Source organism: Oncorhynchus mykiss, chromosome 26 (assembly GCF_013265735.2).
Source record: "Oncorhynchus mykiss isolate Arlee chromosome 26, USDA_OmykA_1.1, whole genome shotgun sequence".
Classification (NCBI taxonomy): domain Eukaryota; kingdom Metazoa; phylum Chordata; class Actinopteri; order Salmoniformes; family Salmonidae; genus Oncorhynchus; species Oncorhynchus mykiss.
In genome coordinates, this window is record NC_048590.1 from 7,793,362 (window position 1) to 7,810,135 (window position 16,774).

General features: G+C 45.3%; 2 protein-coding genes across 2 annotated transcripts in view; one reads left to right on the top strand and one right to left on the bottom strand.

The window, feature by feature from the left end:
* The window catches only part of LOC110514125 (junctophilin-3), a 29,086-nt gene extending 27,899 nt beyond the window's left edge, over positions 1–1,187 (top strand). The window contains exon 6 of the mRNA XM_036964097.1: positions 161–1,187. Within this exon, the coding sequence (XP_036819992.1) occupies positions 161–241 (81 nt within the window). The 3' untranslated portion in view covers positions 242–1,187. The remainder of the gene's footprint in view (positions 1–160) is intronic.
* Positions 1,188–9,281: 8,094 nt separating this feature from the next.
* On the bottom strand, positions 9,282–16,572 carry LOC118944558 (protein FAM186A-like). The gene is made up of 5 exons (XM_036964553.1): positions 16,506–16,572; positions 16,200–16,305; positions 12,336–12,459; positions 11,894–11,997; positions 9,282–10,687 (listed from the first exon to the last, which is right to left on the bottom strand). The coding sequence occupies exons 1-5, from the start codon at positions 16,570–16,572 to the stop codon at positions 9,535–9,537; spliced, it is 1,554 nt and encodes a 517-aa protein (XP_036820448.1). The 3' UTR covers positions 9,282–9,534.
* Positions 16,573–16,774: the final 202 nt, after the last annotated feature.

A 16,774-nucleotide genomic window follows, 5' to 3' on the forward strand; every position in this document is an offset into this window, starting at 1 on the left:
TCTCTCTCTTCTCTCTCCTCCTGTCTCTCTCTCTCCTCCTGTCTCTCTCTCTTCTCTCTCCTCCTGTCTCTTCTCTCTCCTCCTGTCTCTTCTCTCTCCTCCTGTCTCTCCTCTCTCCTCCCGTCTCTCTCTCCCTCCTCTCTTCTCCTGTCTCTCCCAGGGCTCCAGCTCAGTCCTGGTTGTCATGGTTATTTTACTCAACATTGGAGTAGCCCTCCTCTTCATCCATTTCTTTATTTAACCTTCCTTCTATGATCTACTAAGTCTTATTATTATGATGATGATGATGATGATGACTTATATATTACATAAGTTATTATTGATCCAGACGTGACTCTGCCCAGCCACGTGGAGCCTGCAGCGTGGGAGGAGCGGAGGAGTGGCGACGGACATCGACAGCATGGTGTTTCTATTGTCGTTAACCTCCAGCCCTTTGATGTTTATCTCATCTCATGTCACAGACTCAGTTAAGGTATATCATTCAACGGATTTATCTGCCTTGAGTTTCTAAAAAACACTACACATTTTTTAATGTTATTTTATTTTTTTTATTAATTGCCTTTTTTTTTGTTGTGCCACGTGGAAAGGTATTTTGACACTACGACTGTGGAATGGAGCTTTGAGATGGGGATGATGCGATGTGGTGGCGTAGTCGGCCACAAACGCACAGGTTTTGTTAGTAGGGCACCTGCTGTATGGAGGACAGGATACACAGGGCACAGACTATGTCCACTGGGCCCATCCATCCAAGACTAGTGTACAAGCACCCTCTGTCCTACACTGTATCCCACTTAACAATATGACACGCTAGCCCATGGTGATCACACTTCTTCTTCTTCGCCCACCTTAGCCCCTAACCCTATACCCTATGGCCTCATCCACCAACCGCTGGGGTGCCTCTCGAATGGCACCCTATTCCCTATATAGTGTACTGCTTTTGACCAGAGCTCTATGGGGGCTACGGTTAAACACAGTGCATGATAGAGGGTATAAGGTGCCATTAGGGACGTAGTCCTGATCTATGCTACCAAACTATGCTGCAAGAGTAGATCCATGTTAAAGGGCTCCGCCATGTTTATTTTCCTGTTCACCATAACACACACACACACACACACACACACACACACACACTCTCACTCACACACACACACACACACACACACACACACACACACACACACACACACACACACACACACACTCTCACTCACACACACACTCTCACTCACACACACACACACTCTCACTCACACACACACACACACACACACTCTCCCTCACACACACACACTCTCTCTCTCTCACACATACACACACACACTCTCTCTCTCACACATACACACACACTCTCTCTCTCAGACATACTCACTCTTACACACATACAGTCAAACAGTCATACACACACACACACACGCAGTCATACACACACACACGCAGTCATACACACACACACACAGTCATACACACACACACGCAGTCATACACACACACACACACAGTCACACACACACACACACAGTCATACACATACACAGTCATACACAGTCACACAAACACACACACAGTCATTGCATTAAAATAGCATCTTTCTATCCCTGTGTCTTTTCCATCTGTTGTTCTTAATTTGTCCACAAACCCTCCTAGATATCCATTCTTCTGATTCACTTCACTGCAACTACGAACCGAGAGTTGGGATCAACGCCGTTTCACATTCAGTCGAATCAGGAAACGGACATTTTTTAAGATTTCAGATTCGATTCATGAATTGAATAAAAAAAAACACACTTTTCTATGAGTTTTTTTTTTTTTTTTTAAATTCATGAATCATTCATGAATGATCTCAACCCTATCACTTACGCAACAAAACACACGTAGTGTCCACACTACACACACACACACACACACACACACACACACACACACACACACACACACAGGACTATGGAGGTGGGAGAATTCAGGCTTGCCCCTGTGTGCAGCGTTGAGACTGTTACGTTATAACACTGTTTCTATATATATATATATATATCATTATTATTCAAATGTTTGTTACTTTTGAGCATTTTGCCAGACAGAGAGAATGCTGAGTGCCTCGTATTTATTTATTTTGTATTAATGTAATGATTCACTTGATGAAACACCCCTCGTGGGAAATGCAGGCTGGGAAGGGGGAGGGGGAGGGGGAGGGGGGGGGGGGGGGGGGGTGACCTTCAGAATGGTGAAAGGTTGACCCCGCCTGAAGTGGCATGCACCGTTTAGTCTCTCTCCCTGTCGGCCTTCTTCCAGAACAGTCCACAGGGGGAACTGGGTCTCTTCCAGAACAGTCCACAGGGAGAACTGGGTCTCTTCCAGAACAGTCCACAGGGAGAACTGGGTCTCTTCCAGAACAGTCCACAGGGAGAACTGGGTCTCTTCCAGACTAGTCCAAAGTCCCAAATGGAACACTATTTCCTATATAGCTAGTGCACCGCTTTGGGAGAACAGGTATGCGTGGGCCCTGGTCCAGAATGGTGCATGGTATATAGTGAATAGGGTGCTATTTGGGAATATACAAGCCTGGATGTGTTCTCCTTCAGTGTCACTTCCAGACATGCTGGGGGGGCCCCCATGAGATGTTTTTCAGCATGTTTGTTTAGCCTGCTCAATCTGGTGTCCGTCAGTTTGTGAGTCTCTCTCTCTCTCTCTCTCTCCGGCTCTCCTAGTGTTTTTATCCAGCTACAGGTGGCTGACGCTGAGGCTGAGACCATCATCGGTGGCAAATAAAATAAAAAAAAAACGCTAGCTTTAAAAAATAAAATAAAAAAACTCTTGTGGATTTTCAAAATGTCGATCCAGAGTTTTATGAATGAGCTTAAAACAAAAAAAAAATCTGTTCCGCCTTTTTATACCTGGCACCGGGTGACATCATGTTGTGACATCATGTTGTGACATCATGTTGTGACATCATGTTGTGACATCATTGCATGCCCAAGCATGCTCTTTTCTTACGCTTTTTTGGTTTATGACATGTGGAGAAAAATAATGAAAATGTTTGAAATGACTGTGTGTGTGTGTGTGTCGGTGTTGATTACTGCTGCTCTCCTCCACATAGCCTCAGACACACACACACACAACGTAGAGTGGACTGGATTTCAGATGTTAAAATCCTTTTCCTAGTGTCTGAATGTATAGTAACGACAGGCTGACTGTAGTGACTTGTCTTTCTGCAGTGTGTTTCTGTCAATACAACCAGAGTGTAACAACAGTCAGCCAGCACTCAACAAAACAACCTTCAAAACCCCAGTCAACTCTTCACTCCTGTCATCATTGGCTGTTTCAAAAACTTTATTTATAAAACCAAAAATTCACATTTAAAGTGCAGCACAGGAAGGACACTTAGAACAATGTCTTGGGTATTTCATATAAAAATAAGAGTTTGAAAACATTCAGAGCAAACAGAGTATTTAAACAATTAAAAAATAAATAACAAGACAAGGCACAGGAAGTGTCAAGAAAGCTTCAGGAATATCTCTGTCGGTAGAATACAGACAGTAACAACCCGATGATAACATTAGATAACTAGTTCAGTAGTTCATCTCGTCCTCCAGCCGGCGTTCTCTCTCTCTCTCTCTCTCTGTAGGAATGGAGCCTGGGGACTCTAGAGCTCTGACTTCTCATTCTGAATTCTAGTCACTATTTTACCTTCCCGAGATGTGCACTTCCTAAAGAACGAACTTCTTCAGGACCAAATATCATGCCTTCATACAACCAGTTATGTAAGGGAAAGGGAAGGGGGGGATACCTAGTCAGTTGTTCAACTGAATGTATTCAACTGAAATGGCATCTTCCACATTTAACCCAACCCCTCTGAATCAGAGGTGGGGGGGGGGGGCTGCCTTAACCCACATCCACGTCTTCGGCGCCCGGGGAACAGTATCCGGGTCGGGGTCAATTCCATTTCAATTCAGGAAGTACAATGAAATTAATATTCTCTTCAATGCATTTCAATGAGGAAAATGTTTTACTTTCTGAATGGAATTGAAATTGAGCCCAACCCTGCTTAGTACTCCTCTAGAACTTCCCAGGTTAACATCTAAAGACACTCTCAAAATAAGAAAAACACAACAGCCTACGTAAGTGCTATTTAAATATAGGAAGAAATATAAACAACAGACCAAAATACTGAAAAGACAGTTTGAAAATGCAGAGAACAGACAGCAAGGTGGGTTCTGTGTAAACAACCAGATTGTTAGGCCTCTACTTACTAGTTGGTTCCTCACCTCTTTCTTCTGGACACAATAACCCCCCCCCCCCCCCCCCCCCCCCCCCCACTGGTTAGGGGTCAAAGGTCATAGAGTATTCAAAGTGATCAGCCTGAGATGAACACACATTGACCGTCCAGCACTGCTTCAGTGGTGATACAGCGGCTTGGGTTGCAGTGGAGAAAAGGATGAGTTCATGAGTCCTGAGGAACCACGTTCAGCAGCTTCTGACAGAACACGGTCAACAAGCAAGAAACCCATCTCTACTAGTACACCCTTTCATCATCAGCAGCAGCAGTACTAGTAGTAGTAGAACTAGTAGTAGTAGCAGTACTAGTAGCAGTACTAGTAGTAGTAGCAGTACTAGTAGTAGTAGCAGTACTAGTAGCAGTACTAGTAGTAGCACTAGTAGTAGCACTAGTCGTAGCAGTACTAGTAGTAGCAGTTCTAGTAGCAGCAGTAGTAGTAGTAGTAGCAGCACTACTAGTAGTAGTACTAGTACTAGTAGTACTAATAGTAGTATCAGTAGCAGTATCAGTAGTACTAGCAGTAGTAGTAGTACTAGTAGTAGTAGAAGTAGTACTAGTAGTAGTAGTAGCAGTACTAGTAGCAGTAGCAGTACTAGTAGCAGTTGCAGTACTAGTACTAGTAGCAGTACTAGTAGCAGTACTAGTAGTAGCAGTACTAGTAGTAGTAGTACAAGTAGTACTAGTAGTAGTAGTAGCAGTACTAGTAGTAGCAGCAGTACTAGTACTAGTAGCAGTACTAGTAGCAGTACTAGTAGTAGCAGTAGTAGTAGTAGTAGTAGTACAAGTAGTAGCAGTACTAGTAATAGTAGCAGTACTAGTAGTAGTAGCAGTACTAGTAGTAGTAGCAGCAGTACTAGTAGCAGTACTAGTAGCAGTAGCAGTACCTAGTAGCAGTAGTAGTAGTAGTAGTATCATTACTAGCAGTAGTATCAGTACTAGTAGTAGTATCAGTACTAGCAGTAGTAGCAGTACTTGTAGTAGCAGTACCAACAGCAGCAGTGGTATTAGTAGTAGTATATTTAATTCATCTAGATGTCATCTTGATGTGTACTGTACATTAGCCTTGTTAGTAGAAGTGATAGTTTAGTATATTGATGTGTACTGTACATTAACCTTGTTAGTAGAAGTGATAGTTTAGTATATTGATGTGTACTGTACATTAACCTTGTTAGTAGAAGTGATAGTTTAGTATATTGATGTGTACTGTACATTAACCTTGTTAGTAGAAGTGATAGTTTAGTATATTGATGTGTACTGTACATTAACCTTGTTAGTAGAAGTGATAGTTTAGTATATTGATGTGTACTGTACATTAACCTTGTTAGTAAAAGTGATAGTTTAGTATATTGATGTGTACTGTACATTAACCTTGTTAGTAGAAGTGATAGTTTAGTATATTGATGTGTACTGTACATTAACCTTGTTAGTAGAAGTGATAGTTTAGTATATTGATGTGTACTGTACATTAACCTTGTTAGTAGAAGTGATAGTTTAGTATATTGATGTGTACTGTACATTAACCTTGTTAGTAGAAGTGATAGTTTAGTATATTGATGTGTACTGTACATTAACCTTGTTAGTAGAAGTGATAGTTTAGTGATTTTCTATAAGAAGTGACAGCAGTTTTAAATTACTCACTGATGCCATTGATCCAGCCAGCCACCAATAGACGGGTACCCCAGTCGCGATGATACCGAAGCAGATGTAGACGGGTACCCCAGTCGCGATGATACCGAAGCAGATGTAGACGGGTACCCCAGTGGCGATGATACCGAAGCAGATGTAGACGGTTACCCCAGTGGCGATGATACCGAAGCAGATGTAGACGGTTACCCCAGTGGCGATGATACCGAAGCAGATGTAGACGGGTACCCCAGTGGCGATGATACCGAAGCAGATGTAGACGGTTACCCCAGTGGCGATGATACCGAAGCAGATGTAGACGGGTACCCCAGTGGCGATGATACCGAAGCAGATGTAGACGGTTACCCCAGTGGCGATGATACCGAAGCAGATGTAGACGGTTACCCCAGTGGCGATGATACCGAAGCAGATGTAGACGGGTACCCCAGTGGCGATGATACCGAAGCAGATGTAGACGGTTACCCCAGTGGCGATGATACCGAAGCAGATGTAGACGGTTACCCCAGTAGCGAGGATACCGAAGTAGATGTAGACGGGTACCCCAGTGGCGATGATACCGAAGCAGATGTAGACGGTTACCCCAGTGGCGATGATACCGAAGCAGATGTAGACGGGTACCCCAGTGGCGATGATACCGAAGCAGATGTAGACGGTTACCCCAGTGGCGATGATACCGAAGCAGATGTAGACGGTTACCCCAGTGGCGATGATACCGAAGCAGATGTAGACGGGTACCCCAGTGGCGATGATACCGAAGCAGATGTAGACGGGTACCCCAGTGGCGATGATACCGAAGCAGATGTAGACGGGTACCCCAGTGGCGATGATACCGAAGCAGATGTAGACGGGTACCCCAGTCGCGATGATACCGAAGCAGATATAGACGGGTACCCCAGTGGCGATGATACCGAAGCAGATGTAGACGGTTACCCCAGTGGCGATGATACCGAAGCAGATGTAGACGGGTACCCCAGATGTAGACGGGTACCCCAGTGGCGATGATACCGAAGCCGATGCCACACACTTTGGGCGTCTTCCCAAATGACACCGCAATGAGGAACACACACGCTACCACAAAACTCACCGGGAGTAGGAGATTCACCTGGAACACACACACACACACACACACTACGATGTAGGACCCACAGGAGAAACACACACAGAAATACTTATACAAACGCACACACACACACAGACAGACAGACTTACCTTGATGGGGCGCTCCAGTTCAGGTCTCTTGTATCGCAGAGAGAGACAACAGAGAGATACTGAGAGAGAGACAACATACAGCACTGTCACTATGTACTGAGAGAGAGACAACATACAGCACTGTCACTATGTACTGAGAGAGAGAGAAAACATACAGCATCGTCACTATGTACTGAGAGAGAGAGAAAACATACAGCATCGTCACTATGTACTGAGAGAGAGACAACATACAGCACCGTCACGATGCACTGAGAGAGAGACAACATACAGCACCGTCACTATGCACTGATAGAGAGACAACATACAGCACCGTCACTATGTACTGAGAGAGAGAGAGAGACAACATACAGCACCATCACTATGCACTGAGAGAGAGACAACATACAACACCGTCACTATGCACTGAGAGAGAGAGACAACATACAGCACCATCACTATGCACTGAGAGAGAGACAACATACAGCACCGTCACTATGTACTGAGAGAGAGAGACAACATACAGCACCGTCACTATGCACTGAGAGAGAGAGACAACATACAGCACCATCACGATGCACTGAGAGAGAGACAACATACAGCACCGTCACTATGTACTGAGAGAGAGAGACAACATACAGCACCATCACTATGTACTGAGAGAGAGACAACATACAGCACCGTCACTATGCACTGAGAGAGAGACAACATACAGCACCGTCACTATGTACTGAGAGAGAGAGACAACATACAGCACCATCACTATGTACTGAGAGAGAGACAACATACAGCACCGTCACTATGCACTGAGAGAGAGACAACATACAGCACCATCACTATGTACTGAGAGAGAGACAACATACAGCACCATCACTATGTACTGAGAGAGAGACAACATACAGCACCGTCACTATGCACTGAGAGAGAGACAACATACAGCACCATCACGATGCACTGAGAGAGAGACAACATACAGCACCGTCACTATGCACTGAGAGAGAGACAACATACAGCACTATCACTATGTACTGAGAGAGAGAGAGAAATCATACAGCATCGTCACTATGTACTGAGAGAGAGAGAACATACAGCACCGTCACTATGTACTGAGAGAGAGAGACAACATACAGCACCGTCACTATGCACTGAGAGAGAGACAACATACAGCACCGTCACTATGCACTGAGAGAGACAACATACAGCACCGTCACTATGTACTGAGAGAGAGAGAAAACATACAGCATCGTCACTATGTACTGAGAGAGAGACAACATACAGCACCGTCACTATGCACTGAGAGAGAGACAACATACAACACCGTCACTATGCACTGAGAGAGAGAGACAACATACAGCACCATCACTATGCACTGAGAGAGAGACAACATACAGCACCGTCACTATGTACTGAGAGAGAGAGACAACATACAGCACCGTCACTATGCACTGAGAGAGAGAGACAACATACAGCACCATCACGATGCACTGAGAGAGAGACAACATACAGCACCGTCACTATGTACTGAGAGAGAGAGACAACATACAGCACCATCACTATGTACTGAGAGAGAGACAACATACAGCACCGTCACTATGCACTGAGAGAGAGACAACATACAGCACCGTCACTATGTACTGAGAGAGAGAGACAACATACAGCACCATCACTATGTACTGAGAGAGAGACAACATACAGCACCGTCACTATGCACTGAGAGAGAGACAACATACAGCACCATCACTATGTACTGAGAGAGAGACAACATACAGCACCATCACTATGTACTGAGAGAGAGACAACATACAGCACCGTCACTATGCACTGAGAGAGACAACATACAGCACCATCACGATGCACTGAGAGAGAGACAACATACAGCACCGTCACTATGCACTGAGAGAGAGACAACATACAGCACCATCACTATGCACTGAGAGAGAGAGACAACATACAGCACCGTCACTATGCACTGAGAGAGAGACAACATACAGCACCATCACTATGCACTGAGAGAGAGAGACAACATACAGCACCGTCACTATGCACTGAGAGAGAGACAACATACAGCACCGTCACGATGCACTGAGAGAGAGACAACATACAGCACCGTCACTATGCACTGATAGAGAGACAACATACAGCACCGTCACTATGTACTGAGAGAGAGAGAGAGACAACATACAGCACCATCACTATGTACTGAGAGAGAGAGACAACATACAGCACCAGCACCTGTCACTATGCACTGAGTCAAACACTGATACACACAACAGGATTCAAACACTGATTCACACAACAGGAGTCAAACACTGATTCACACAACAGGAGTCAAACACTGATTCACACAACAGGAGTCAAACACTGATTCACACAACAGGAGTCAAACTCTGATAAAAACAGGAGTCAAACAATTGAGAGGTTAAATAAATAAATATTCATACTGAAGGTGTAACTTTGTTGACAATGACAGGACTCACGGTGAAAATGAGTGAAGGCTGAGGGGTGAGCAGGATCGGGTGGGTCATGGACAACAGAATGATAATGACAGGACTCACGGTGAAGATGAGTGAAGGCTGAGGGGTGAGCAGGATCGGGTGGGTCATGGACAACAGAATGATAATGACAGGACTCACGGTGAAGATGAGTGAAGGTTGAGGGGGGAGCAGGATCAGGTGGGTCATGGACAACAGAATGATAATGACAGGACTCACGGTGAAGATGAGTGAAGGTTGAGGGGTGAGCAGGATCGGGTGGGTCATGGACAACAGAATGATAATGACAGGACTCACGGTGAAGATGAGTGAAGGCTGAGGGGTGAGCAGGATCGGGTGGGTCATGGACAACAGAATGATAATGACAGGACTCACGGTGAAGATGAGTGAAGGCTGAGGGGGGAGCAGGATCAGGTGGGTCATGGACAACAGAATGATAATGACAGGACTCACGGTGAAGATGAGTGAAGGCTGAGGGGTGAGCAGGATCGGGTGGGTCATGGACAACAGAATGATAATGACAGGACTCACGGTGAAGATGAGTGAAGGTTGAGGGGGGAGCAGGATCAGGTGGGTCATGGACAACAGAATGATAATGACAGGACTCACGGTGAAGATGAGTGAAGGTTGAGGGGTGAGCAGGATCGGGTGGGTCATGGACAACAGAATGATAATGACAGGACTCACGGTGAAGATGAGTGAAGGCTGAGGGGTGAGCAGGATCGGGTGGGTCATGGACAACAGAATGATAATGACAGGACTCACGGTGAAGATGAGTGAAGGCTGAGGGGGGAGCAGGATCAGGTGGGTCATGGACAACAGAATGATAATGACAGGACTCACGGTGAAGATGAGTGAAGGCTGAGGGGTGAGCAGGATCGGGTGGGTCATGGACAACAGAATGATAATGACAGGACTCACGGTGAAGATGAGTGAAGGTTGAGGGGGGAGCAGGATCAGGTGGGTCATGGACAACAGAATGATAATGACAGGACTCACGGTGAAGATGAGTGAAGGTTGAGGGGGGAGCAGGATCAGGTGGGTCATGGACAACAGAATGGGCAGGTGACCTTCTCTTGACCCGACCAAAAACAACCTGACTGAAAGAAAGATGGAGAGCAGTCTATTACAAACAGGTGCCCAGTAACTGCATGTAAGTTGACCTGTGTGTATTGACTTTAGAAGGTTATATTGTGAGGTGAGTGGGCTGCGAGGTGTGTGTGTGCATATACAGTGTCTTGCGAAAGTATTCACACCCTTGGGATTTTTCCTATTTTGTTGCCTCACAACCTGGAATTAAAAAATATATTTTTTAAATTGGGGGGGGGGGGGGGGGGGATAAGTTGGATAGGTTCCGCTGGTGTAAAGCAATCTTTAAGTCATATCACAGATTATCAATTGGACTGAGGTCTGGGCTTTGACTAGGCCATTCCAAGACATTTAAATGTTTCCCCTTAAACCACTCAAGTGTTGCTTTAGCAGTATGCTTAGGGTCATTGTCCTGCTGGAAGGTGAACCTCCGTTCAAATCTCTGGAAGACTGAAACAGGTTTCCCTCAAGAATGTCCCTGTATTTAGCACCATCCATCAATCCCTCAATTCTGACCAGTTTCCCAGTCCCTGCCGATGAAAAACATTGTATTCTTGTATTGGATTGTATTCTTGGAGTGATGAGAGGTGTTGGGTTTGTGCCAGACATATGTTTGGGGAGTCTCCCACATGCCTTTTGGCGAACACCAAATGTGTTTGCTTATTTTTTCTTGAAGCAATGGCTTTTTTCTGGCCACTCTTCCGTAAAGCCCATCTCTGTGAAGTGTACGACTTAAAGTGATCTTATGGACAGATACTCCAATCTCCGCTGTGGCGCTTCGCAGCTCCTTCAGGGTTATCTTTGGTCTCTTTGTTGCCTCTCTGATTAATTCCCTCCTTGCCTGGTCCGTGAGTTTGTGGGCGGCCCTCTCTTGGCAGGTTTGTTGTGGTGACATATTCTTCAATTTTTTAATAATGGATTTAATGGTGCTCCGTGGGATGTTCAAAGTTTCAGATATTTTTTTATAACCCAACCCTGATCAATTTGGACTATTTTGTGTACGTCCATTATATGAAATCCAAATAAAAAGACATTTAAATTACATGTTGTGATGCAACAAAATAGGAAAAACGCCAAGGGGGTGAATACTTATGCAAGGCACTGTACATGTCTGTGTGTGTGTGCTAGCGTGTGTGTGTGTGCTAGCGTGTGTGTGTGTTTGGTTTGTGTGCTAGCGCGCGCACGTGTGTGTGTGTGTGTGTGTGTGTGTTACCTGGAGGAGGTGAAGAGAAATCCGTTGACGGAGCCGAAACAGGACAGTCCCACAAACACAGAGATGATCCAGGCCATGACGCCCAGGTGGAAGTTACCAAAGTCCTGCAGGTCACAGTTACTTGGAGTTAGGGGTAGCTGTGCGTGTGTGTGTGTGTGTGTGTGTGTGTGTGTGTGTGTGTGTGTGTGTGTGTGTGTGTGTGTGTGTGCTAGTGTGTGTGTGTATGCTAGTGTGTGCTAGTGTGTGTGTGTGTGTGTCTGTGTGTGTGTGTGTGTGTGTGTGTGTGTGTGTGTGTGTGTGTGTGTGTGTGTGTGTGTGTGTGTGTGTTTGTGTGTGTGTGTGTTTGTGTGTGTGTGTTTGTGTGTGTGTGTGTGTGTGTGTGTGTGTGTTTGTGTGTGTGTGTGTGTGTGTGTGTTCGTGGTCATCATGCTCGTAGTCTCACCACTGCCACGGCCTCTGAAGCCACCATCTCCTCAGGGATGATGGTGGTGAAGTAGACCAGGTTAGTAAGGACATACACCACCGTCACCATGGGCAGGGAGATCACGATGGCATGCGGCAGGTTCCTACATACACACACACACACACACACACACACACGAAACAAGGGTCAAAGAAAGGTCAAATGTAAACTTCCTCCTTCCCCGTCGCCATGGTAACAGGTGACGGGGAGGAGAAAATCTAAAATGGCACCCTAGTCTACCGTATAGAGGCGATGGCTGCCGTTTTATGGCCTGACTAACCAACTGTGCTATTTAGTTTGTTACTCATTTTGTATATAACCGTATATGTATAGACAGTATAGCCAGACAGACAGTAGACCTATACCATTATGAACCACTGTAGTAGAGATGCCAGACAGACAGTAGACCTATACCATTATGAACCACTGTAGTAGAGATGCCAGACAGACAGTAGACCTATACCATTATGAACCACTGTAGTAGAGATGCCAGACAGACAGTAGGACCTATACCATTATGAACCACTGTAGTAGAGATGCCAGACAGTAGACCTATACCATTATGAACACTGCAGTAGAGATGCCAGACAGACAGTAGACCTATACCATTATGAACCACTGTAGTAGAGATGCCAGACAGACAGTAGACCTATACCATTATGAACCACTGTAGTAGAGATGCCAGACAGACAGTAGACCTATACCATTATGAACCACTGTAGTAGAGATGCCAGACAGACAGTAGACCTATACCATTATGAACCACTGTAGTAGAGATGCCAGACAGACAGTAGGACCTATACCATTATGAACCACTGTAGTAGAGATGCCAGACAGTAGACCTATACCATTATGAACACTGCAGTAGAGATGCCAGACAGACAGTAGACCTATACCATTATGAACCACTGTAGTAGAGATGCCAGACAGACAGTAGGACCTATACCATTATGAACCACTGTAGTAGAGATGCCAGACAGACAGTAGGACCTATACCATTATGAACCACTGTAGTAGAGATGCCAGACAGACAGTAGGACCTATACCATTATGAACCACTGTAGTAGAGATGCCAGACAGACAGTAGGACCTATACCATTATGAACCACTGTAGTTGAGATGCCAGACAGACAGTAGGACCTATATCATTATGAACCACTGTAGTAGAGATGCCAGACAGACAGTAGGACCTATACCATTATGAAGACTGTAGTAGAGATGCCAGACAGACAGTAGACCTATACCATTATGAACCACTGTAGTAGAGATGCCAGACAGACAGTAGGACCTATACCATTATGAACCACTGTAGTAGAGATGCCAGACAGACAGTAGGCCCTATACCATTATGAACCACTGTAGTAGAGATGCCAGACAGACAGTAGGACCTATACCATTATGAACCACTGCAGTAGAGATGCCAGACAGACAGTAGACCTATACCATTATGAACCACTGTAGTAGAGATGCCAGACAGACAGTAGGACCTATACCATTATGAACCACTGTAGTAGAGATGCCAGACAGACAGTAGTACCTATACCATTATGAACCACTGTAGTAGAGATGCCAGACAGACAGTAGGACCTATACCATTATGAACCACTGTAGTAGAGATGCCAGACAGACAGTAGGACCTATACCATTATGAACCACTGTAGTAGAGATGCCAGACAGACAGTAGGACCTATACCATTATGAACCACTGTAGTAGAGATGCCAGACAGACAGTAGGACCTATACCATTATGAACCACTGTAGTAGAGATGCCAGACAGACAGTAGGACCTATACCATTATGAACCACTGTAGTAGAGATGCCAGACAGACGGTAGGACCTATACCATTATGAACCACTGTAGTAGAGATGCCAGACAGTAGACCTATACCATTATGAACACTGCAGTAGAGATGCCAGACAGACAGTAGACCTATACCATTATGAACCACTGTAGTAGAGATGCCAGACAGACAGTAGGACCTATACCATTATGAACCACTGTAGTAGAGATGCCAGACAGACAGTAGACCTATACCATTATGAACCACTGTAGTAGAGATGCCAGACAGACAGTAGGACCTATACCATTATGAACCACTGTAGTAGAGATGCCAGACAGACGGTAGGACCTATACCATTATGAACCACTGTAGTAGAAATGCCAGACAGACAGTAGGACCTATACCATTATGAACCACTGTAGTAGAGATGCCAGACAGACAGTAGACCTATACCATTATGAACCACTGTAGTAGAGATGCCAGACAGACAGTAGGACCTATACCATTATGAACCACTGTAGTAGAGATGCCAGACAGACAGTAGGACCTATACCATTATGAACCACTGTAGTAGAGATGCCAGACAGACAGTAGGACCTATACCATTATGAACCACTGTAGTAGAGATGCCAGACAGACAGTAGGCCCTATACCATTATGAACCACTGTAGTAGAGATGCCAGACAGACGGTAGGACCTATACCATTATGAACCACTGTAGTAGAGATGCCAGACAGACAGTAGGACCTATACCATTATGAACCACTGTAGTAGAGATGCCAGACAGACGGTAGGACCTATACCATTATGAACCACTGTAGTAGAGATGCCAGACAGACAGTAGGACCTATACCATTATGAACCACTGTAGTAGAGATGCCAGACAGACAGTAGGACCTATACCATTATGAACCACTGTAGTAGAGATGCCAGACAGACGGTAGGACCTATACCATTATGAACCACTGTAGTAGAGATGCCAGACAGACAGTAGGACCTATACCATTATGAACCACTGTACTAGAGATGCCAGACAGACAGTAGGACCTATACCATTATGAACCACTGTAATAGAGATGCCAGACAGACAGTAGGACCTATACCATTATGAACCACTGTAGTAGAGATGCCAGACAGACAGTAGGACCTATACCATTATGAACCACTGTAGTAGAGATGCCAGACAGACAGTAGGACCTATACCATTATGAACCACTGTAGTAGAGATGCCAGACAGACAGTAGGACCTATACCATTATGAACCACTGTAGTAGAGATGCCAGACAGACAGTAGGACCTATACCATTATGAACCACTGTAGTAGAGATGCCAGACAGACAGTAGGACCTATTCCATTATGAACCACTGTAGTAGAGATGCCAGACAGACAGTAGGACCTATACCATTATGAACCACTGTAGTAGAGATGCCAGACAGACGGTAGGACCTATACCATTATGAACCACTGTAGTAGAGATGCCAGACAGACAGTAGGACCTATACCATTATGAACCACTGTAGTAGAGATGCCAGACAGACCGTAGGACCTATACCATTATGAACCACTGTAGTAGAGATGCCAGACAGACAGTAGGACCTATACCATTATGAACCACTGTAGTAGAGATGCCAGACAGACAGTAGGACCTATACCATTATGAACCACTGTAGTAGAGATGCCAGACAGACAGTAGGACCTATACCATTATGAACAGTGCTGTATTCATCATGTCTACAGGTGACCTCTTCATCCACCTAGCTTACTTTGAAATGTTTGTTATATGTTCAAACTAGACAGATGTTTCAGTGGTTTAAAATGCTAATGAATACATAGACACTGGAGCAGACTAAGAGAAGTGTTCTGTAGTCCAGGACTAGGTTTAATCTGGGTCTGGGAGCCGGACACACAGATTTATCCCAAACACTAGTTATGTTCCCTCCTCCCTACATACCAGCCTCCTCCTCCCTACCTACCAGCCTCCTCCTCCTTAACTACCAGCCTCCTCCTCCCTAACTACCAGCCTCGTCCTCCCTAACTACCAGCCTCCTCCTCCCTACTTACCAGCCTCCGTAGGCAAACAGGCCACTGTACAGGGCCAACCCAAAGCTGCCAACGTCCGTCCTTGTCCCTTCAAATGCGTTCTCTGGCCAAAGACGCTCCGTCCCTCCTGGAAAGAGATGAAAGTTTGTGAGTGGACTGACAGAAGAAGATATCACTGACAGATCGAAACAAAAACTCTTATTCAACACTTCTATCTCTGTGTGTGTGTGTGTGTGTGTGTGTGTGTGTGTGTGTGTGTGTGTGTGTGTGTGTGTGTGTGTGTGTGTGTATCTAGCACTTCAGTCTGTCTGTGTGTCTACTTCTCACTTCTGCCAATCTGCACACAGCCGAGGATGATGATGAGCACCAGAGCGAGGAGCTGCAGTGAAGACATTCTGGACCCGTGTGGCAGCCTTCAGACAGACAGACAGACAGACAGACAGGCAGGCAGACAGGCAGGCAGACAGACAGACAGACAGACAGACAGACAGGCAGACAGACAGACAGACAGACAGACAGACAGACAGACAGACAGGCAGACAGACAGACAGACAGGCAGACAGGCAGACAGACAGACAGACAGACAGACAGACAGA